Genomic DNA, 21374 nt, shown 5'->3' with positions numbered 1-21374 from the left:
ATCTAGTGAGTGAAAAGCTGTTCACCTGCAACCGGTTGTGCTCGCCAAACCTGACACTGGCGATATGTTGTGAATGGATCAACCCCCAAAATATATACATTGTGATTTTCACATGGCTAGCATGTATCTACATTTATTATGGCTCCAACTTCTGCTTAATCCAATCGATATAGGCTCCCGTGCGGGTATAGACGCCGGGCCAACCCTTGAGTCCGCAGGGCTTTGTGCCGTAGGAGGTGACCCCGGCAATGTAGAAGACATCCCGGCCACCTGTGGATATGGGCACCATCAGGGGACCGCCGGAATCGCCACCGCATGTATCCACGCCCATCTGCCCGCCGGCACACATCTGCGTCTCGTCCAGTTTCACCTTGAACGTGGAGTACTTGTCCTGGCAACTGGTGAGGTTCCACACGTTAACGGTGATCTTCAGCTTGATGGCACTGGGCTGCATGTTCTCGGTGAGTCCCCAGCCGGCCACATCCATGCCGTAGTCCACGAAGTTGTTCTGCACCAAACTATCTGTGGGCAGGCATATGGGACGCACGTAGTCGGTGTAGCTGTGGAAGGCAAGCAACAACCAAGTCAGTGGAATAGATCTTGAGGGATCTCTGGTCCACGCACCTGACACTCCGCTTGAGACGCACCAACGCTATGTCATTCCGCTGGTCCACGGAATTGGGGCCAAACTGCTCGTGGATGATGCCCTTCTCCACCTCGATGTCGATGTGTTTGGGCGCACAGATGCGCTGTCCATTCATCTGGGTGCTGCAGTCGGGATCGGTACGGGTGTCCCACTCGCCCAGGCGAACGCTGTGCAGGACGGCACCGGATTTGTCCAGCTCGCGACTGGCCAGGCAGTGTCCGGCGGTCAGGACGTAGCGGGAGTTGAGCAAAGCGCCGCCGCAGTTAAAGGAATAGGTTTCAGAAAAAACTGAAAGGAGATTTAGTAACTATTGTATTGAGATTTGATAATAATATAATACTTTTGTTATTTATATATAAGTTTGTTTAATAGTATCATCTTTTTAATGATCCCATCCTTGGAAAATCAAACTAACAAACTGATCTTCAAGTTGATTCCAAATTGTGATTATAGAATGATAACAGCTCACCTTGTGCACTAACCTTCTTATAAGAGATTAGAATGCGCCATATACTCACGTTTTTTGTACTGCAGCAACACCATCCATGGGAATTCCCAGATGCTCGTGTTGGTGCCCCCGAAAATGCGATCACCGAAGAGGAAGCCGCAGACGTCATTTCCAGGCAGCACATCGCCCCGCTGCAGTGCATCCGCCGGCGGAGGAGTTGCTTCCAGGTCCGCGCCATTGCCCCGCTTGCTCTGCGGACAGCAGACAAGGATGCGATTCACCAGGCCCTCAACCCGGTTGTCCAGGCCGCACTGGCTCTTGGTGAGCAGGACACGCTGGGCGGGAGTCTTCGGCTCCACCATCAGCAGGTTGGCCAGGTAGGGGCAGCTGGTGATGTGGACGCACTGGCCGCTCTCATCGCTCTGCTGGGGCGTACAGCTGCCGAAGCTGATCTGCGCCGCGTCTGGAAGGGAAGAGCGCGGTTTACGATGCAGTCTAACCGGTTCTGAAGTAATCCATTACTGATGGACTTCAAAATAATATTTTCTACGGAAATTCGTAGTCCGACGAACTATTTATTGATATTTTATAAATTTTATATATTTTATATTCACACCTCTATGTTTATTGTTTAATGTTATTGTTTCACAAGCTTCAAGTTTTTAGTTTTTCTAGTTTTTCTATCAGTGATATTGATACTGTTTGGTGTAAGGACAGCTTACCCACCTGATCGTTGGAGCAACACGGATAATGCGCTGACCACCAGCGACAGCAGCAGAAACTTGCGATCCGTGGAAGCCATCTCGTCGCTACGGGCTACGAGCTGATACTAATCAAGTTGTCCGGTTTCAGTTTCTCTCCCGATGCATTGGAAGTGATTCGTAGAGGTTATCATAGAACCTATCTACAATCTACATTTTCAAGCCAGGCAAAAGCTACTTGAATGGGTTGGTCTTTTCCCGTCTGTTGTTTTCATACATATTAGGGCAGCTGAACTGGGCAAATCCGTAGGTGGACTTCCTAGAAGCTTTTTTCTTTAATGCCTAATCATTATTCTAGCTTAAATTGGCTGATAACATAATTAGCAGTAATTAAAACAACATAAAAATGAATTCCATTGATGAAATTTGTTTAGTCAATCAAGAAATATAAAGTAATGTGTTTATAAAGGCAATTTATGATTCAGATGTCAATAAATTGCTTTTATTTTTATAAATAATTTTGCAATGATTTAAGTAATGATTTAATGCTTTTTTAAAGATGTTTTATTTTGCGACTTTACAGGCCTGAGTCAGCATTATTCATCCTCACTATTTAGGCAAATTATCTATAAAACTGAGGAATGCTTTGCTGACCTGATAAAGTGAATTTGAAATGAAATTAGGGCCCCAAATTGGCCTTAATCCACTCCAAAAAGTAGCCAGTTTTTGTGTAGACCTCTGGAACACCAGGGGAATAGCAAGGCTGTTGTCCATATGTGGAAATGCCTGCCAAAAAGAAGAATCCGTGCAAATTACGTTCCTTGATGCCCATTAGCGGACTGCCGGACATGGCCACACAGGTGTCCCTTTTCCGCTCTCCACTGGCGCACATTTGGGACACGGGATGGAAGTGGGGATAACTAATCAGGCAATCATATGGATTCCTTTCCTTCATCGTGCTCATGATCACCGTCTGAATGCCTCCAGTTGCATCCCAGCTAGCGATTCGCAAGCCCTGTAAGTGGGTGTCCGCATCCACTAGACAAATGGGTCGGATCTGTTTCGTGTATCTAGAGCCAGTTTGTTGAGCCATAGGATGACAACCATAAGATGATTATACCCACCGAACTGGAAACTGCAGACGGAGGAGCGCGATGTCGTTGAGGACAGTTGTGCCCATCGAAAAGAAACCGTGATGCACTATAACTTGATCCACATTCACTTGCAGATGCGGCGGAGCGCAGTGGTGATGACCGCTGTCCAACGTGATGCAGCCGGGATTCGTGGACTTATTGTGCTCGCCCAGGCGCACACTCTTCACCACCAGGTCCTTGTGGGTCAAGTAGTCACCGGTCACGCAGTGGGCAGCAGTCAGCACATAGCGGCTGTTGATCAGCGAGCCCACACAACTCGTTTCTTGATCCCACGTCAAGGATAGCCGATTCTCATACAGCAAGAGTGCCAACCACGGGTACTCGTTGAGCACTGCATGTCCGCCACTCGGAGTTAGGAACTCTGGCGGCGCTGGTCCGCAGCTCTGGTTGCTGGGCAGGACGTCACCCAACTCTGGACAGCAAACGTAGATCTTATGCAGCAACTCGCTTCCATGGGGGTCCAGGCCACACTGCCTGTGGGCAAACACATCCCTCTCCGCCTGAGTCATGCCCGTGGGCTTCAGGATCCGCATCAGCGGGGAGCAGCTGACCAGTCTGGTGCATTTCTCATCTCTTGGGCAACTTGACATAGCTGCAAATAATAAGCCCCGATTCGTAAGATTTTGTATCTGTTATACTGCTTTCTGTGCAAATATTTGAGATACTAAACCAAAAAGTTATTTATAACTAAATTTTTGCACATTTTTGACTGCCTCTGCAAGGATATTATTAAGCAGAAAACAGCACCTTCAGATGTCACTTTAAACCATGCTTACCAGACTCAGCCAACTTGGCCAAGAGAAAGGCTTGCAGAAGGGCCAAAATATAAACTTTCGACCCGTGCAACATAACAGACGTGCGAATCCGAGCTGGTACTAAATAGAATTAATTATATTCTAATAAAAACGAACCATTTTATATAATCATTTTTAATCTGGGAAAATACCCATCATTATTTCTTGAAAATTATGATAACACTCATAAATTATTTCAGTTATTGGGTTTTAGGCGCAGAGGCACACTTTTTGATTAATATATTTAAGTATGCTGTTCCCACATGTTCCATTGAATCCATTCCAGGAATTTTGATGTCTTTGTGTAAGCTGCCGGTCCGGAACCGCACTGATTGTAGCCATAGGATGTGATGCCGGCCAGATATACGAATTCCTCGTCAGCTCGACCCATGGTGGCCATCAGCGGACTGCCGGAGTCACCCTTGCAGGTGTCACTGCCTCCCAGGCTGCCGGCGCATATCTGGGTGTCCGCTCTCAATCCCAATCTCAGTGAGCACTTATCCGCTCTCCTACCAGTCACATCGGCCCGTAGTAGCACATTGCTATAGCCCTCCCAGAGAGTCAGTCCCCAGCCGGCTATTTGAAATGTATAGTTGTCAAAGGAGGGATTCGAGAATGCATAGCCAAGCTCAATGCAAATGGGTTTGATTGCAGCGGTATAGCTGAAAACATGCGAAATGTATAAAATGTATATGGTGTATAGAACAAATGGAACGAGTGGTCAATTGCAACTGACCGCACTGGGAATTTGAGTCGCAGCAGGCCGATGTCATTGTAGGGCCTCTGATCGATGACCATGTAGTCCTCATGCCTGATACTCCACTCCACGTCGATCTCCAGATGCGCTGCAGCGCACTTCCATCTACCATTCATCTCGGTGACGCAGTCAGGATTGCTAAGGGTGTTATGTTCGCCAAGGCGCACCCTCCTGAGTTCGTAACCCAATCTCTTTAGACAATGGCCAGCGGTCAGCACGTAGCGATTGGTGATAAGGGATCCTGCGCACCTGGACACAAGTCTTCTATTCCACGCCGGCATGTAGAGTTCCGCATATAAAAGCATGGCCATCCAAGGCATCTGGTTGAGCTCCGCCTCTTCGCCTCTAGCAACTCGATAAGCGGCTGGTGTTTGTCCGCATATCCGGTGATTTGGCAAAACGTAATCCCATGCCGGGCAGCACACAAAAACTCTGTACACTAATTCCCCGCCATTGGGGTCATAGCCGCACTGTCTCTGGCTGAACACCTCCATCTCGGCTGGCGTCATGTTTTTGGGCTTCAGAAAGCGCAAAAGTGGTGAACATTCGGATAGTCGGGTACATTGCTCATCCGGTAGACAAGACGGAAACGCTGACGCAAGTAGGAATTTGTTATATTCATAAATATTCCATTATTTAAGACATTTTGTGACACATTTATGCTGATAATTGCCTGAATTAATGTTATTTATATTTTTTAAAAGAATTTCGTTGTATGCTATAACTTATACAGTGTGGAGTATGCTCAAAACGAATTACCAGATTCAGCCAAGTGCACCAGCAGTTGAGCCTGGAGCAGAAAGAATAGATATACTCGGAGAAAGTCCATCCTTCAACGTCAAAGCTCAAACAATGTTTGAAGCTAAACTAAAACAATGCAATACGTACACAGTAAGCTTATACTATCATAATCAGCATATGATTCACGCATTTGCGTACGCCGCTCTGCTGTTTCAGTAAATGTGATAAACATACCCATTATTTGCATTAAACCTTGACCAAGGAAAGTCCAAGATTTGTTTCGCCCTCTGTGATTTACTAGGAAATAGCTGAATTTAAATCGAATACAAATGCTTAAGCTAGGGCCTATAACATGGCCTTTTCCTTTCGGGGACATCAGTTGTGGTTATTCTTAGCGGGTTGTGGCTGTAGCCCAAGACTGGAAGGGATGCTGAAGTGCGGGGGCGTGGCGTCTAAATCTTGTTGTGCGCGTAGTTGTAGACCTGCTGGAAACCTTCGTCATCGCCCTCGCCATCGTCCGAGTCATCGGAGTCGAATGTATTGTCTGGGATGTCGTACAGACGAATGATCGGCTTGTTGGGATCCTTCATGATTAGGTATTTGCCGTCCTTCTGCTTCATCACCAGATCGATGATGCAACGCAGGATTCCCCAGGCGTTGTCCATGCTCAGGTTGATCTGAGTGGCAAACTCATGCGGCTTGAACTGCTGCGTGCCGAGGATGACATGGCGCGAGTGGTCCCTCGGGTTGATACGCGACACGTAGCCGAGCTTCAGTTGATCGGAGCCGGCCAGGACGGCCTGCACAGTCCACTTGGCCAGCTTGCATGCGTTGTTCCTCAGCTCGTTGGCCAGCACAGCACCGCGCTGCGTGTCCAACTTTTGACGCCATTCCACGCCATTGGCCAACTTCGAGTCCCATTCGTTGAGTGCCTTGATAGTCATGAACTGCGAATCTCCGCTGGGCGTTTGCAGGACGCCATCGTGCTCGCAACGCGCCACAAGGACCTACAGGTAAAAGACATAATTGTTAAATACATAAGCTGATTTGGGGCAATTGGGGTTTAAAGTTGGATTATGCAACACTTACAATATCGCTACCGAGCTCCCACTTCTTGTAGCGGTAGCCAACGCTGGCGACTTGGATGTCTTCGTCCTCGCTGATGAAAGGGTTGCTTTCCTCGAACTTGTACTTGGGTTCCTGGTCGCCAGTCTTCAGCACCTGCTGGCTAAAGTTGTGATTGATGAATGTGGCCTCGATGGCCAGGTTGCGGGGGGAGTTGCACGAGCTGTCGTCGTCGGTCGGGGGTTCCACGCTGCTCTCGTTCACGGTCAGCAGGTCGAACTCGGTGTGGTCGCGCTTATCCATGAAGATCTTGTCGCCTAAAATAAGTTTAAAATGATGATTTCTGGATAAAACGCTTCCGCTGATTTCGTATTTCATTAAACATACCAACTTTCTCGATGACAATATCCCAAGAGTAGTTCGATCGCGTGGAGCACATGATGGTGGCCAGGATGGCGTCCGTGGCAAAGACGTTGCCAACGGTCTTGGACAAACGCCGAATGACGGGATCGTCTGTGGTGGTCACCGTGTGCACGATGCGATCGATCTTCTGCAGCGGCTTCTCGTTCTTCACATTGATGCGGTCGTAGGTCTTGTCATAGTACTCCAAAGTTCCACAGGTGACAATATCGACGCCCTCCTTGATGTTGGGCAGCGACAGCTTGATGAGTCGCGGGAAGTCCATCTCCTCGATGGATGCCCAATCGGCGCGCACGGCCACCGAAGATTCGCGCATCTTGGGCGGTGGTCCGCGATGTCCGAACTTCTTGCCCATGCCGCGACCATGACGCGGATCCCTGGCCTTCACATTCTTGCCGCTGAGCGTTGTCATGCCGTGGGTATTGAGGCCACCGCGGGCATTCCTGCCACGACCGGAACGCGAGTTCCTCATGTTGCGGAACCTGCCGCGCTGGTGCGGCGGCTTCTGGACGCGTGCCGTGTCCACTAGGTGGAAGGTCGTCTCGTCCTCCTCATGGTAGTACGAGTACTGGTTGCCCGTGCCAAAGCTGGAGGCGTACTTGTCTGCCAAATGGAATGAAAACACCAATATATGTTAGCAACAATATCTTGCCACGACACACCAACCTAACCTCACTTTCGGCGGGTTAGTCTTTTGTGGGTCTGGGTTTCTGTGTGGGATTGCACTCACTCTGGTACTTCTTGTCGTTGTTGGACGTGTTCGTCCAGTCGCAGATCTTGCCCAGACGATCGTTCTTGCTGAAAGGCTGGTAAGGCACATCCTTGAACGTATCGGGCAGCTCGCAGGGACCCCAGCCCTTCTCATTGAACTGCACGGTCGGCTTCTCGAAGCTCGGGAACTGCGCCGCGGTGTTTATGGTCTCGCTCATCTCGCGCGTTTTCCTGGTGCTCAGTCTGCAGTCGGCTATTCGGTCTATATCCAGCGATTTTCCAGAAATCAACAAAGAAATGTGGAAAATTCGTATCGTCGCGTGTTGCGAAAATAGTTAAGTGGGACCGTTGCGCCGTTGAAATATACCACCGGCTAAGAAAAATACTAAAATAGTACCAACAGTGCACAGGTCTGGCAGCGCCATTTGGTCATAGATGGCGCCACTGTTGGGCGGGAAAATTAAACATTTTTGTTTAAACTACAAAGCAAACTCAGAATACATATATGTGTGTTGTAAAAACATTTTTATTGCAACATTAGAACCATAGTTATGGACAATTGTTTAGCTGCTTGTTGAACTTTTCCTTATACTTGGCGCAAAAAATTGCATCAAAATGCTCTGTCATGTTACTAGATAGATCATGGCTATAAACCTAAAAACCACAAAGCTTACGAGTTAGATTTCATTACTACTTTTTGTATTGCAACTCACGTGTTCCACAAATATGGCTGGCACACCCGAAAACGAGACTTTGGCCGTTTCATCGCCGTACTTTGTCAGAATGTCGTTGACCGGTCGCGATTCCTTGCAGTATTTGACATCGCCCACGTCGATGTGATAGTGATCCGCGCAAGTATCCAGCCGGTTCTTCTTGCCCCTCATCATGCAGGCAATCAGCTTGAGGGATTCGGCAATGTCATGGTGCTCCAGTATGCAGCCGTGCCAGGCGTTCAGTTCGCACTCCATCACTCCGTGCTGGCACTGCACATGACCGCCATCGTCTGTCTGAAGAGGATTAAGCGCAGTTTAAGTGCGGATTAACGCTGATTGACACTATAAAACTTCAAATGGAGCTGCTTTTTAAGACAGCTAGTTTAGGCTATCAAAAATTAATAACTATATCTTTAAACTGCTTCAAAATGATTGGCTTTCTTGTAAAACCCACCCTGGCATTTCCATAAGGTATCAGCGTGAGTTCAGTGAACGGCAGTCGATCCTGGCGCACCATCGAAGGCTTCAGTTGGAGGGCCACGAAATCCATGCTGTAGGGACACAATGCTTCGTAGTACAGGGTGATGGCCAGTCGGTCAGTTTGCGGTCCAAGCAGACGCTGCAATGTCACGATCAGCGAGCGTCGCAATGCGGATTCATCGCTCAATTGGGTCACTTACCCTTGGCGCAGCCACGCCCACCCATCCCAGCAGCAGACAGACAAAGACAGCCGCCCTCATGTCGGATTCGGATGCACTTAAATCCCGAGCTGATCTTGGAATATTGGGACCCTCAACGCCAGCGAACGCTCGACACTGAAATACTGCCGTGACTTGTAATGCGCGTGGATGTCACTGCGTTTCGTCAAATTTACAGCGCCAGTGGTGTGGTCAGAAAATGTCAAAAGGGGGCTTCAAAATTATATTTATTTAAACAAATTGATTTGTGTTGAAAAAGGCACTCTGTTTAAGAGTTATTTTCAGTAATAAATCAAGCATTTATTGGGCAAATCAATGTAAATAAAAGAATTGTTAAGAATAGTTAAACCCCCCTGGTCGACGTCCCTGTGGCAGCTAGCATTTCCCCCTGGCATCCAAAATCCAGAGCCATGTAAGCCTCAACTGATTACGGAAAACTCACTGGGCAGCGGGTTTTTAATCGTGTTTTTAGACCGAGATACAGCTGTTTTCCTGATTAGGATCTGTATACAGAAACGGGCCTGATAAGCTCATATATTATATACCTATGTACATTTTTATTAACCCAAAGTGAGTCAGCAAGAAATCAAACTATTCAGCTGGTTGTACATAACTATTGTTTATTGGTCTTGGAACATTGAAACAGTGACATTACTCAGTGTACATTACATATAAGTTTATAAAATGGCCTAACAAGTGGGCAGTTTGATGTTGAACTTTTTCAAATACTGCCGGCAAAAGTGTCTTTCAAAATTGTTGCGAATGCTCCGCTGGTCGTAGGGATCAAAGTCCTATCAAAAGAATAGGTAATCGTTAGTCGAATCTGGTAATTGGGTTATGCAGTTTATGCAGTTGGGTGTACTCACATTCTCGAACACAATGGTGGGCACAAAGGAGATGCCCAGCTTGAGGGTTTCCTTGCCATAGGGCGCCAATATTTCTGGCGTGGACCGCGATCTCTTGCACTCCCTGGCCTTGGCCACGTCCACACCCATGCTCCGGGAGCAGGAGTCCAGCTCGTTCGAGTAGGAGCGCAGCATGCAGTAGATCAGATTGAAGGCCTTGCGGATGTCCAGGGTCTCAAGGATGCAGGCATGGACTGCATTCAGTTCGCACTCATCCACGCCATGCTGGCAAAACACTTGTCTCTCGCCCGTGGATGTGTTATTGTAGAACTGAAAGCAAGTAACTTTAGCTTAAAAATATTATATATTAAATATAGAATATTCAGCAGTTTTAAATGATCTTCAAGCTAAAATACCTAATTATGTGCGTACGCATTTCGGTTTCAGTTTATTGCTTTGTTTATGCACCAAGGTCTATGTAAATACAAATGGTTTTGAAATGAACTGATAATGTATTCCAAATGAGTACTAAATAAATGACTATAAAGTGGTATATATAGTATATAACCTATGATATTTAACGTAGCTGACTCACACCCGCCTTGCCAAATGGATATAGCTTCAGATCGGTGACCGACCACCAGTCGTTGTCCTGCAGAGCATCGTACAATCGGCGCCGGATGAAGTTCATGCTGTCCGGGCACAGGGCCTCGTAGTGGATGGCCACCAGGAGACGTTACGAGTCATCCGGGGATTGGCCATTTCCGGGCGTTGGCCCAATGAGCAGCAGCAGACACAGGGCAAACAGTAGGCACCCAAATATTTTATTCATCGTCCGCGTTCGCTACTCGCTCTTGGCAGCCTCACAAACCAAACACAACTGCTCTTTTCGATTTGCCCATTTCACATGCGCCGCTCCATGAAAACGAAAACAATCACGCACATCTGTGACATCCACACGAACACATGGTATATGTACATATGTACAAATGTATATATAATATATTTATTCTTTCTCTCACATTGCTCACCCCAGCGAAAGAGCAGTTACTCTGCGCAAATATCGTAGCATAAACTGGTCATATATCTCCAATCTCCAATCCCTTATCACAGCGACCTAACCCACTGAACTCTTGGACTTCAGATAAGGTGGGCAGTGTGCAGTTAATATGGGTTCTTAACATATATGTCTTAAATGTTATGTTTATAATAGGTTTTAAGATTTAAGAGCTTTGTTTTCTCTTCAAGCATTTAAAACACAGATCGCTTGCAGCGGAAATAAAATGATTTGATAGCAACTTGAGTCAAGTGCAGCGTATTATATCAAATGAAGGTACTAATTGCATAATGGCAGCCATTGAGCTAATTGAATTAGACTCGTTAGCGCGTGAATTTAGCTATTAATTATTAAATTGATTATTGCCAGATAATTCAATCAAAGGCATGACTCTGCAACTAAAAGAAACTTGCTAGCAGCAATTAAAAAGACAAAATACATAGTAGCGCATACAGAGACATTAAAACCTGAATTAAGCCAAGCGGGATATCTTTAGAACCGGTGCGGAAAAATGGGTTAATGGCCAAAACGCTGCGATTGCCACATTTTCGGTGGCCAGTAGTCGTCATCATAAGCGTGGCAATCGCAGTGAGTGAGTGGGCTTATCAACAATTTAAGCGTAACAAGTTCAGTGCACCGCCATGTCGCTCGTTTGCTAATTGGCAGACACACGGCGGCAATGGCTCCATTTGGGTAGCGTGCCCCTTGGAGGCCGGTCCAAAACGGTGTTTTTGCTTTGTATATTATTATATAGTTTGTTTTTTTTTGTTTTTTGTTTATTTGGCCAGCAAACCAGTTGTTTGTGGCGCATATATAGATGTAACTGTCGCACAAGTTGTGCCGGCCGAATGCCATTGACCATCGTCCGTTCAGCGACGTAAACGTGATCGCAAACGTGGCCGCCGTTGAGCAATTTCAATTTCTTACTAATTTTCCTTGGCTCTTAATTGGCCAGGAAAATGTTTGGGATTGTTGGCCAGCGCTTTTATGGGCACGTCATCGTTTCATGGTCAAGGTTTGCACGCAAGAATGCCTCCGGCCAACTGCACGGTGAAAAAATGGAAAGGGATCTGGTCCAACTAGAGGTGCAGTTACATCACTTTTCACATTTTCATATTTTCCCATGAATATGCAATTTCCATCAATTTAGTCGTCTTTATATGAATATTCAGCGTATCCTTTCTATCAGCCATGTTGCAACCAATTTGGTGCAAGATAAGCCAGTGAAATCTACAGCTCAATTATAGCTAACAATTTTGTAACAGATCCTCCAGTGATTGTATAACTACATCTTATAAATATTTATAATTTTGTATTATAAATTAAATTAATGTTTTAAGTATTAAAATGTGCACTAGGATCTCTAATGATCTCTGAACTATGTCACTTGTTTCAGTTACACTTCATACAGCCATCTAAGCACTGCTGAACTAAAACAACCATTTATTTTTTCCTGTGCATTCTCCTCCTATTGTTTATTGTGCAGGTGCAAATGTAACCACTGACCATCACGAAGGAGGAGCAACTTCCCATCGACGATGAGCCGCTGCAGAAAGAGAGATGAGAAAAGCGACAGTATTTATGACGCGCCTCGCACATTTCCGCACAATTAATTGGCCCGAGTTTTCCGATCGTCGGCGTGTTGCAGCTGCAGTTAACCCAAATAGCTTCTTGACCAATTGGGCTAGCCAGTCCATAGATCACCAACGCTTTTGCGGCCCAGAGGCAATGGCACGAGTAACGTTTTATCGGCGGCCCCTCGATCTGAATCCAAATCGGAGTTGGAGCTGCAGTCTTTGGTTTGAATCACAGCCTCGGTTCGTTCCAGTTTCTGGAGTCGTTTATTGTGTTATTTTTTCGCTTCTTCTAATTTGCATTTTTATAGATTCGCCAGTTTTCTGCCGCTACTTCGCGGTTTTGATGCTGCTATGCAAGGGGTATTATTAGTCTAGACAAAGGTGGGTAGTCCAATAATTATGACTTCTTTATAGGTTCTTCTGGGCGAATCTTACGAAATTTAAGCATCAGATTTCTTAGCTCAGCTATGCAAATTTTAAATGATTTATAAAGTTGTGTATCCTTTGAAACAAAATACTTTTTATAGCCGTTATTGCATTAACATCTAGGTTTAAGTTGAAAAAGTGATACCGATAATTTTCAATAAATACCAAGTGTATTTCAAGCTGCGACTCATTTCTTTTGCTGCGTTTTCAGTTGTCCAATTTTTGTGGCATTGCCAGTTCTTGTTGCAACATTTTAACCGCAAAACCAATGAAGCCGTGCCTGTCGTATTTTATTGTGTCTTTTTTGTTGATCTTGTTAGTTGCCGAAAACGCACTGAGCCGCAAACTTAACCCTTGTGTTGCTTCAACTTTGGTCATCACTTTTCGTCAACTACTATTAATAAGTGCTTACAAAGAGTCCAAAAATATAAATGAATATTGAAAAGTTAAAAGAATTCCCCACAGTTAATTACAATCTTATCTTCCTGCTTTGATTGATTTTTGTATGCAGCAAAGTGAAAGTTGCGCGCAAATGTTTCTAAAAATAAAAGTGATGAGTTCTCGATGTATTTTAAAATCAATTAACTGAAGTTAAAAGTAAACCTGACTCACGGAAGCGAAATGAATAAAATGGAACGGGTCCGTTTGCACCTTTTGGCCCATGTTGGTGTTAAAGTCAGCAATTGGTGGCTGATTTTCGAGTAAAAAGTAAAGAGAGGCTTTAGTGGGTCACGGTGGACCAGTTTTGCAGTTTTTTTTCTTTTTTACCAGACTGGCCGCCAGGAAGAAATTTGGTTACATATCATTTGTTTTCTCTTTTTCTTTCCGCTGCCGTAGCCTTTCTCTCCGTGCAACGGGCGACATGCAACTGCGAATCGGTTGCATTCCAAGCGATTCCATTGGGTCCTCCCTTCCAATGGTTCTATGTACCTACGGCCACTTAAGCTGCGTGGAGTACTGGGCAACCACGTCTGGAGAACGTGTCCGAGCATCTAATTGTGCATCCCGAATCCCAGCCGATTTCTTATGCAAATTACGCTTACGCTGGGCTAATACCCGATTTCCGTCGCCCCATTAGCATAGTCGATTTTCACGTAGCTCCCTCCAGAGCTGCAGAGTTCCATATCTCCAGAGTTCCAGAGCTCTAGAGCTCCATAGCACCAGAGAGTCGGCGCATCCAAATCTGGCCTATCATAATCGCACTCCGGCTGGCATTGCCTCATCGTTACACATTACACATTTCTCGGGTATTACATGATGATGGTATTCATCAGCGTCTTGGCTCGCGTGCAAATGCTCTATAAAGAGTGCGAATGGTTCGCTGGCTGAATCGAATGCCAGATGCTCTGCGGTTTGCGATTGGAATCGCTGCTAGATGGTTACCATGAGATTAACCCTCTAATTTCATTCAAACTGCCAGTTGAAACAAATTTCAATTGTTTCGAGGCACTTGAAATGGCTTCATGTACGCCGTTTTGTTAAAACGCCTCATAAAAGGTGTTGACTTGCTTTGGAACGCCATAGCCTTCAGGTAAACTCCTAATTGTCTTTAATAAGATTTTGATTATATATCTTTTGTTAATATTATATATGAAAAGCAAAGCTTACCATCCCAACTTACTTGCTTTTGATACAGCTGATTTTCCAAGTTTGTATTTTCCTGATAATCCCCTGTTAATTTGTAAAAACTGCAACATTTTTGTAAATCTTCCTGTTCGACATTCCTGTTTATATGTCCGGTTCAACTTTCAACCTGACCATCCAACTCTTGGACTTGAGTAATCGGCTTAATAAGTGGTTCAACGAGCTTTGGTCAACCAACCAGTTCATACCGTTTACCCTTTCAATTAACTCTGCTGACTGAAAGTCTTCCTTCACGTGATGGCAGGTCATTAACCCCTTAATCAATTTACCCCTAAATTATTCTGCTTATGATTTTGTGCCAGCTAAGTGGCATGCAGCATAATCGAAATACCTGGCGGCTATTTATAGGGTATCGTCAACAAAGCTCTGCCGCACATGCAACCAAGCATGGACCTTAAAAGTGACGCCACAATACCGCGAATACCGAAAATGCATTTTCACATGCCGCTGCAGGCAAATAAATCTCATAGTTTTCCACTTACCATGCAGTTGTCAACTTTGACATTCCAAATTGCCCGACAGACAGAATTGGGTATTCATAACCAAAAAAAAAAGAACGTCACAATTTGCCTTTATTCTTATTTTCAGTTCAGTTCCAGTTCAACTTATATCTGTTTTTGGCCGCAAGAGAGAAGATTATCTTGTATCTTTTAGCGCTTTTTTCGCATGTATCTAGACCAAGTGCCGACAGATGAGTGGAGGGCTTAGCTGGGAGATAGAAACGGGTTCTCATGTGTGTGTGTGCGGTAAAGTTCCATTTTCATTTCCACTCTTTGTGCCACCTGGTAATTGAGTGCAATAGCCGGCCGAAAGGTGAGTGGCAATGATCGCTCCGAAAACAGTTAGTTCCGATGCCAATAACCCGGCAGCATGACGCGCACCCCTTCGGAATCCGACGAGTGTAACTCGTAAATCTTGGCCGCTGTCCAGATACGGATACATGTAGCCGCTGAAAAAGATATCCGCTAGCGGCACCACGACACCATCTAAACTCGGCTGACTTACGTCGCCGCTAGATAAAGGTATTAGCTACTTATTTATAATTGTCGTATAATTGTGGCGCACACAAAGCGCCCAAAATAACACTTGACTCAAATCGGGGACACTTCTACTGGGCGCTAGTTCACAGCAAACCTATTTCTTTATTATTTTTTTTTTTTTGGGGCACCAACGACAGATGGTTTTGGCTTTTAATTGGATTGAGCGGTGAGCAGGCGTTCTACCAGATACAGATACAAATGTGGATAGCAGTGGAAATGGAAAAGCAAATAGCAAACAGCAAATAGAAAACATGGAACACACTTGCAGTTAAGTACTGACGTAAACCCTTTCAAATTAGGCAGTGGCATAGATAACTTAACCTACTTTGACACAAATAATTATAAATTGTTTTTTCCAACTCTTGTCAACTTTTATTGAGATCACCTTCCAACTACAAAGGCTCTTGATTAAAATGGGGGTTTCGATGAACTAAGTCTGGAAACCAGTATGGCCAAAAAGTAAATGTCATTCTATTCATAAAGAGCTCAATAAATTTATAAGCAACTTAAATATTTGGCAAGCAATGTGACAGAATTTAAGGCTATCCCACAAGGAAACCTGCTAAATAAGGTGCTATATTTATGTTTTTGTTAATAGTTTTCAAATCTATCTTATAAATAGATGCATTTACCGAGTGCAGTTCTCAGTTTTCTATTTGTTCCCACACATCTGATAACTAGAAGCGGAAACAGAAAGCGAATAATTTACGGCTCTCGAAACTTCCTACTGGGCTCTTGAGGCGTCGCGTTGAGCAACAAGTGGCCAGAACTGGTCCACATCCAAGACAGAACTCCACATCCAGCACATCTAATGTTCTCTAATCACATTAACACAGTGGCCAACAAATTGCCATTAGAGTGAGATGGTACATAATTGTGCGAGCCATGCAAATGGCCATTGTCTTGGCCGGAATCGTGGCCTAGGGATCGGCGGTATATATAGTAGCAGTAATATACGAGTATATAGTGAAGTTGGGGTTCCCAGACCCCTGGCGATGCCAATGGGGCGTTGCGCAAGATTTATGACGCCTCCGAGCGAACAGCTCAGCTTCCGTTAAGAATAGCTTCAGCCTTAAGTTTTGGCACCGATTTCGTATCCAGTATCTAGTATCTAAGATACTGAGATATCTTAGGTCTTAGGTCTTAGATCTTATGAACGACATCTAGGTCTAGGTCGTCGGACTGTCTGACTGATGGCTGATGGCTCGGCGGCCACATTCGGTGTTCAGTCAACTAGAAATTCTTTGCCATCTATTTCTGTTGCCCTTTGCGGTTTGTGTGTCGTACTTATATATGTTCTGCCTGTACCAGAATATATACATATATATTCGCCTCTATATATACTTGTACTTTTTTTTTGGGCTCGGCGTGCCTTCTATTATAGAGCCCATTGCAATTTGTCTGACGCCTCTCGAAAAATTATCTACGCGATATTCAAATACTCTAGTGGATCGATCGTTGCATGTTCGATTCTTGACGCGTAACTATAAGTTAATGCCTGGGAATAGTTTGTTTATGTCAGGAAGTAAGCAAAATTAATGGGTAAATAAAATTGTATCTCACGGATAGAAAACACTTTATACCTTTAAAGTTAAATATCGAGTGATCAGCTATTTGCAGAGTTTTTATGAAATTCAAATTAAAATACCTTATAGACACCCACTTTATATAGGTAATGATAATTATACCTTTGCAAATTTAGTTGATAATAATGATTAATGATGGGTAATTTCTACACCTAATATGAGAAAACACTTTTTGGTTGAAAAACTAGTTTTCAGTCATTGTTCATACCAATTAACTTGAGCTAGCAATTCAATCCTAGACCTTAGCTAATGAATTATTATTAATAGGGTACATGGCATAGCACTTCACCAGAAATTCTATTTATAACTAGAATTTGCTATGTAAATTTGTCACAAACCTTTTCCATGTTGAATATAACCCTTTGTGATCGAGGGTATGTTAAAAGTGCCAGACGAAATGGGCTGAAATCGCGGACAGGCAAATCTGTTAACGACACACCGTGCATTTTCCGCCCTTCACCGCCCACTGCCACCCCCTGGCAACCAAGAGTGCAACAGGGTCTTATTAGAAACTCGTTTCCGACCACCTTGGCTTTGTTTCTTATTAGCTCTTCAGCTTCTTAGTCCATTACTATTTTAATGCACGCTTATTAAGCGAACACCCCCGCTATTTTGCAAAAGAGCAAACGCAAAGGCAAAAGCAAAAGCTAAAAGTGAGAGGAGAGGGAGAGCAAGCTTTGTGGGTCTGTTTACATTTTTCGTAGCGCAATCAGCTGTTTTCGGCTTAGTGAGAGCGCCTAAGCAGCGGATAGGAGAGAAAGAGACAGAGAGTGTGCTGAGCAGCGGATGAGAGGATATAACTGTAAAGGCGATACTTTTTTGTCAATTGATTGACAACAACAACGACAACAAGAGAGCAGCGCAGGGACAGCAACAACTGAAGGTATTTTAACTGTGAACGAGAGTATTTCGTACACGAAAAGAAAATTCGTTAGTTAAATGGAAAAACCTTGATCTCAAGTGTCGGCACTACCTTTAAATTTGTTGCATGTTTAAGATATCTACCAAACAAAATGTTAAACTATTTTATATTTTCAAAATAATAACTGCATTTCGAGAGTTTGAAGCACTATTATTGCTTAAAAGCGAAGTCAGTAGTAAGAAATTAGTAAGACCCATGAGAGTTAGTTAGTTGCCTTTCTTTTAACACATTTAAATTTTTTTAATACTAACAATCTTTTTCTGTGTACCGTTGCGCTGCTAGCGCTCTGCCGCGATTTGAGATTTCTGCTTTCAGTTTTCCGTTTTCTCCGTTCAGTCGCTATCGGAACTTGGCGCTGTCAAGTTTGTTCGTCCGACGCGGTCGCTCTTTCGCTCGCTGACTTGGTGGGTTGTTGTTTCTGTTTGCTGCCTTTGCTGCCAAAAAGGCAGCCGCTCTCTCCGGGCGCTCTCTCTTTTTTTGGGGCTCCCACGCGTGCACTCTCCCATCAGAATAAATCGTTAATTGGCGATTCGCGAAAAATATCAAAGAAAATGCAAAAGTTTAGCGAAATCATCGCGGTGCAGTGCAATACGCTAACAAGCAAGGAAATCAGCGGCAAAAAAAGATACAGTGGTGCAATCAAGAAGCTTTCCGTGGCTTTGTGTGTGCGTGTGTGTGTGTGCTCAAGTTCATGGTGTTTGTTTGGTTGTCAGCAACAACAACAATAACATAAACAACAAACACACAAATTGACCAGGGAAATTCTTTAAAGAAATTAAATGGAAACGCACTATCTCTGACTAAAGTAAAACGAAAAATGTATCTTTTGAAGAAATTTTAGCGCAATTCATAGATAGACTGGGAATTTCCCAAGCTTAAACTATCAATCAACACTAAAGCTATAAATCAATCTTATCAAATAAAAAAATGTAATTTAAAAAAGTAATGTTAGAAAATTCTATAAATGGCAAAGTATAAAAATCGTCAGGAAAATGCTTGCCAATATAGGGCAAAAATCAATCTTCAGCTGTTATCAATCTCTAGAGATGTTCTACAGCGCGCCAAACACGGCAAACTATGAGATACAGATACACGGCGTGTATCCAAATGTCGAACAAGCTGTTGCTATATATACTCGCATATATGAACAATAGATAAACCGAAGTTAATACCCCGTTTTTACGTTAATTGCAATGTTGTTCAATTTGCTCCGTCCATCTGAATCTGCGTGTCCATCAGTATCTGTATCTGTGTTTGTATCTGTATCTCGTGGCGTCATCGGCGGTCGTGTTGATAAGCACTGATAAGCCATCTAATACGCTCCCTGTATGGCCCGACTTTTCGCTCTCTTTCTGGGCGTCGAAATCAAGCGCTAAATTTCTGTTTTTACCGCTTTGTCAGCGTATTTTTCTCGTTTTTGTACACACATACATATGTGTCTGTCTTTGCCGGCGACCTTAGACATCGTCAAATCAAATGTTTTTGCCTCCATTTTGCGCGTTTAATTTGCCCCAGCTATAATTTGAATACACCTCATATATAAATTAGATTCCCTCGCTGAACGATGCGAAAATTGCTTTGTGTACGACTCTATCAAATGTGCAAAAAGAAAAACGCGAGTGCATAAATAATTGCCATCTTTATAATTGTATCTATTATGATTGCATTTAATTCAAAGCGGAAATATTTACGGCCATAAAAAGAAAGAGATTTTCACATAACAAGGAGAAAACATCAAGCTATTAAAAAGTAAAAACAAACTACGCAATTATTGAATTTACATACAATACAAAGGCCAGGGTAAGTTTCCATTTAGTTGAGCAAATTAATTAAGTTGTCTGTTATCTTCATGTATTTCCCATGAAATTGAGTTGACCCCCTCCCCTCCGCAACTGCCCCCTCTCCGATTTCCACTCTCTTTTTTTACCACCAATTTTTTGCTGGCCAACTTACGCAGTTGAAAATCAATAAGCTTTGACTCTTGCTTATCCCTGGCTAAACTCGCCGACGTTTTTCATTAGCAACAGCTGATTGCACAAGCTGCACCCACCGCCGCCCCCGTGACCAGTGCCACTCCCCCCCCGCAGCGGACCCGAACCCAGCCCACCACCCACCGCCCTCCGCACCTTGATTGAGCAAACGCTTAACCTTGGCACGCCTTCGCACACAGTGAACACACCTAGCGTAGAACAAAAGCTGGGAAACTCGCCTCAAAAGCCTCCAATTGAAGACTTGGTTTTGAATGAGCCAAGTTGTTACAACTTCCGGTATTTTAGTCATGTTTTATGAAACTAGTACATCATTAACAATCTTGGCCTCTTAAGAGTGATACAATACATAGATTTTTATTATTAAAGCTTTGTTTCATTAGTATAATTAAACCTTTAATTATGTGTATCTAAAAGGTACAAGGTTTTATAAATTTCAATTTTAAAGTTAAGCTTATAAGATAACCAAAAATACTTGTTCTAAAAAGTACACTGCCCCGAGACCTCACTGTATCCTTGGTGGGAAACGCTGCTTTCTCCGCTCGAGCGGCTTGTTGGTGTTTTTGTTTTCGCTGGCCTCGCTTCCTGGCGCCTCATTAGTTTGACTCCCGGTCGCCGATTGTTTGCCAGAGTCTCAGGCATGGGATGTGCCGTCGCCCAGATCCGCAGACCGCTGATTGTCTGAAGTGATGCATTTGCTACTTCATTGTGTCAATCAAACTTGAAGTCTCCGAAGAGTGGTATGGGAAGTGGGCGGGGTGAAAAAAGGGGCCAAAATGGGGAGTGGCAGACAGTCGTCTTCTAATCAGGCCAAAAGTGAAGGAATCGGGCCTCAATAACAAACCCACACCCATGGCGTATTATAATCAGCTTTTGCTTGTTTTGACGTTTCCAGGACATGCGTATCCTTCGGGGCGCTCTCTTGTGCAGCAGCTCTCATTTGCTGGCTCTCCCCCAAAATTGCTCTCCCCAAAAAGCTCCACCACGTGATTCCGCTCAGCTGTCATCAGCTGTACTTTGACTTTCGTTAAACTCCCGCAGGCGCCAATGGCATAAAGCTCTACTCCATAGCTTTTCCATATCCTAAAGCTCATAGGTTCATCCGTCAGATACATTTCCTCTCGTGTCTTTGACCACCTGTTGATGTCATATTCTGACGAGGTTCTTCACTTCTTTAGAAAGTAACTTTTGCGGTAAGAATTTATGCAAATGATGTTGATGTTGATGTTGGCTTGTTGCTATAAAAAGATCGCAGATTGATAGGACCGAAAAGAAACCACGAAAAAGATCTTCTCATGAGGTGAGCATTCTATCATTCTGGGGCTAAACAAATCATTTGCAATAGTGGGAAAAAAATTCAGGTCGTGGTTTTGCCATTTACCCATTGAATCGATAAATCAACGCTTAACTTGATGTTAAGGTTAATAAAAAAACTATTTTT

At 44.1% G+C, this 21374-nt stretch overlaps 6 protein-coding genes and 2 long non-coding RNA genes across 8 annotated transcripts; 1 reads left to right on the top strand and 7 right to left on the bottom strand.

Annotated features, from left to right (window-relative positions):
* Positions 1 to 105: 105 nt before the first annotated feature.
* On the bottom strand, positions 106 to 1943 carry LOC6537913 (spaetzle-processing enzyme). Its single transcript, XM_002098417.4, has 4 exons — positions 1821 to 1943; positions 1165 to 1557; positions 625 to 934; positions 106 to 560 (listed from the first exon to the last, which is right to left on the bottom strand). Exons 1-4 carry the CDS (start codon positions 1894 to 1896, stop codon positions 137 to 139), a joined length of 1203 nt encoding a protein of 400 aa, XP_002098453.1. The 5' UTR covers positions 1897 to 1943; the 3' UTR covers positions 106 to 136.
* Positions 1944 to 2005: 62 nt separating this feature from the next.
* Positions 2006 to 3833, bottom strand: LOC6537912 (spaetzle-processing enzyme). Its single transcript, XM_002098416.3, has 3 exons — positions 3726 to 3833; positions 2920 to 3541; positions 2006 to 2865 (listed from the first exon to the last, which is right to left on the bottom strand). Exons 1-3 carry the CDS (start codon positions 3796 to 3798, stop codon positions 2475 to 2477), a joined length of 1086 nt encoding a protein of 361 aa, XP_002098452.2. The 5' UTR covers positions 3799 to 3833; the 3' UTR covers positions 2006 to 2474.
* Positions 3834 to 3862: 29 nt separating this feature from the next.
* LOC6537911 (spaetzle-processing enzyme) lies at positions 3863 to 5370 on the bottom strand. Its single transcript, XM_002098415.3, has 3 exons — positions 5260 to 5370; positions 4480 to 5092; positions 3863 to 4405 (listed from the first exon to the last, which is right to left on the bottom strand). The coding sequence occupies exons 1-3, from the start codon at positions 5327 to 5329 to the stop codon at positions 3988 to 3990; spliced, it is 1101 nt and encodes a 366-aa protein (XP_002098451.1). The 5' UTR covers positions 5330 to 5370; the 3' UTR covers positions 3863 to 3987.
* A 145-nt stretch (positions 5371 to 5515) lies between these two features.
* On the bottom strand, positions 5516 to 7790 carry LOC6537910 (eukaryotic translation initiation factor 3 subunit D-1). The gene is made up of 4 exons (XM_002098414.3): positions 7457 to 7790; positions 6694 to 7329; positions 6331 to 6623; positions 5516 to 6248 (listed from the first exon to the last, which is right to left on the bottom strand). The coding sequence occupies exons 1-4, from the start codon at positions 7653 to 7655 to the stop codon at positions 5694 to 5696; spliced, it is 1683 nt and encodes a 560-aa protein (XP_002098450.1). The 5' UTR covers positions 7656 to 7790; the 3' UTR covers positions 5516 to 5693.
* Positions 7791 to 7945: 155 nt separating this feature from the next.
* LOC6537909 (GILT-like protein 2) lies at positions 7946 to 9070 on the bottom strand. The gene is made up of 4 exons (XM_002098413.4): positions 8831 to 9070; positions 8605 to 8769; positions 8151 to 8444; positions 7946 to 8091 (listed from the first exon to the last, which is right to left on the bottom strand). Exons 1-4 carry the CDS (start codon positions 8888 to 8890, stop codon positions 7987 to 7989), a joined length of 624 nt encoding a protein of 207 aa, XP_002098449.1. The 5' UTR covers positions 8891 to 9070; the 3' UTR covers positions 7946 to 7986.
* Positions 9071 to 9448: 378 nt separating this feature from the next.
* Positions 9449 to 10723, bottom strand: LOC26535592 (GILT-like protein 3). Its single transcript, XM_015193083.2, is given in 3 exon segments — positions 9449 to 9639; positions 9715 to 10023; positions 10289 to 10723. Coding segments are annotated over 3 exon segments (660 nt in total). The 5' UTR covers positions 10526 to 10723; the 3' UTR covers positions 9449 to 9525.
* On the top strand, positions 10569 to 12650 carry LOC26535365. Its single transcript, XR_001454014.2, has 4 exons — positions 10569 to 10662; positions 10730 to 11835; positions 12237 to 12567; positions 12636 to 12650. It is a non-coding gene; the product is annotated as an uncharacterized LOC26535365 (long non-coding RNA).
* LOC120321830 lies at positions 12595 to 13685 on the bottom strand. The gene is made up of 3 exons (XR_005561556.2): positions 13522 to 13685; positions 13366 to 13443; positions 12595 to 13291 (listed from the first exon to the last, which is right to left on the bottom strand). It is a non-coding gene; the product is annotated as an uncharacterized LOC120321830 (long non-coding RNA).
* Positions 13686 to 21374: the final 7689 nt, after the last annotated feature.

Source organism: Drosophila yakuba, chromosome 3R, assembly GCF_016746365.2.
Source record: "Drosophila yakuba strain Tai18E2 chromosome 3R, Prin_Dyak_Tai18E2_2.1, whole genome shotgun sequence".
Classification (NCBI taxonomy): domain Eukaryota; kingdom Metazoa; phylum Arthropoda; class Insecta; order Diptera; family Drosophilidae; genus Drosophila; species Drosophila yakuba.
This window is presented reverse-complemented; position numbering and strand designations above follow the sequence as displayed.

What these genes read in the sequence shown, in the direction of transcription:
- LOC6537913 (XM_002098417.4), bottom strand. Translation starts at nt 1,896, where the DNA reads ATGGCTTCCACGGATCGCAAGTTTCTGCTGCTGTCGCTGGTGGTCAGC. An exon ending in CGTGTTGCTCCAACGATCAG is followed by an intron (nt 1,558 to 1,820) that starts GTGGGTAAGCTG and finishes CTTCCCTTCCAG; the next exon opens with ACGCGGCGCAGATCAGCTTC. An exon ending in CGTCTCAAGCGGAGTGTCAG is followed by an intron (nt 561 to 624) that starts GTGCGTGGACCA and finishes TGCCTTCCACAG; the next exon opens with CTACACCGACTACGTGCGTC.
- LOC6537910 (XM_002098414.3), bottom strand. Translation starts at nt 7,655, where the DNA reads ATGAGCGAGACCATAAACACCGCGGCGCAGTTCCCGAGCTTCGAGAAG. An exon ending in TATTGTCATCGAGAAAGTTG is followed by an intron (nt 6,624 to 6,693) that starts GTATGTTTAATG and finishes AACTTATTTTAG; the next exon opens with GCGACAAGATCTTCATGGAT. An exon ending in GGGAGCTCGGTAGCGATATT is followed by an intron (nt 6,249 to 6,330) that starts GTAAGTGTTGCA and finishes TTTTACCTGTAG; the next exon opens with GTCCTTGTGGCGCGTTGCGA.
- LOC6537912 (XM_002098416.3), bottom strand. Translation starts at nt 3,798, where the DNA reads ATGTTGCACGGGTCGAAAGTTTATATTTTGGCCCTTCTGCAAGCCTTT. An exon ending in GGCCAAGTTGGCTGAGTCTG is followed by an intron (nt 3,542 to 3,725) that starts GTAAGCATGGTT and finishes TATTATTTGCAG; the next exon opens with CTATGTCAAGTTGCCCAAGA. An exon ending in CGTCTGCAGTTTCCAGTTCG is followed by an intron (nt 2,866 to 2,919) that starts GTGGGTATAATC and finishes AACTGGCTCTAG; the next exon opens with ATACACGAAACAGATCCGAC.
- LOC6537909 (XM_002098413.4), bottom strand. Translation starts at nt 8,890, where the DNA reads ATGAGGGCGGCTGTCTTTGTCTGTCTGCTGCTGGGATGGGTGGGCGTG. An exon ending in TGGGCGTGGCTGCGCCAAGG is followed by an intron (nt 8,770 to 8,830) that starts GTAAGTGACCCA and finishes GTGACATTGCAG; the next exon opens with CGTCTGCTTGGACCGCAAAC. An exon ending in CAGCCATATTTGTGGAACAC is followed by an intron (nt 8,092 to 8,150) that starts GTGAGTTGCAAT and finishes TGTGGTTTTTAG; the next exon opens with GTTTATAGCCATGATCTATC.
- LOC6537911 (XM_002098415.3), bottom strand. Translation starts at nt 5,329, where the DNA reads ATGGACTTTCTCCGAGTATATCTATTCTTTCTGCTCCAGGCTCAACTG. An exon ending in GGTGCACTTGGCTGAATCTG is followed by an intron (nt 5,093 to 5,259) that starts GTAATTCGTTTT and finishes TACTTGCGTCAG; the next exon opens with CGTTTCCGTCTTGTCTACCG. An exon ending in CGACTCAAATTCCCAGTGCG is followed by an intron (nt 4,406 to 4,479) that starts GTCAGTTGCAAT and finishes GCATGTTTTCAG; the next exon opens with CTATACCGCTGCAATCAAAC.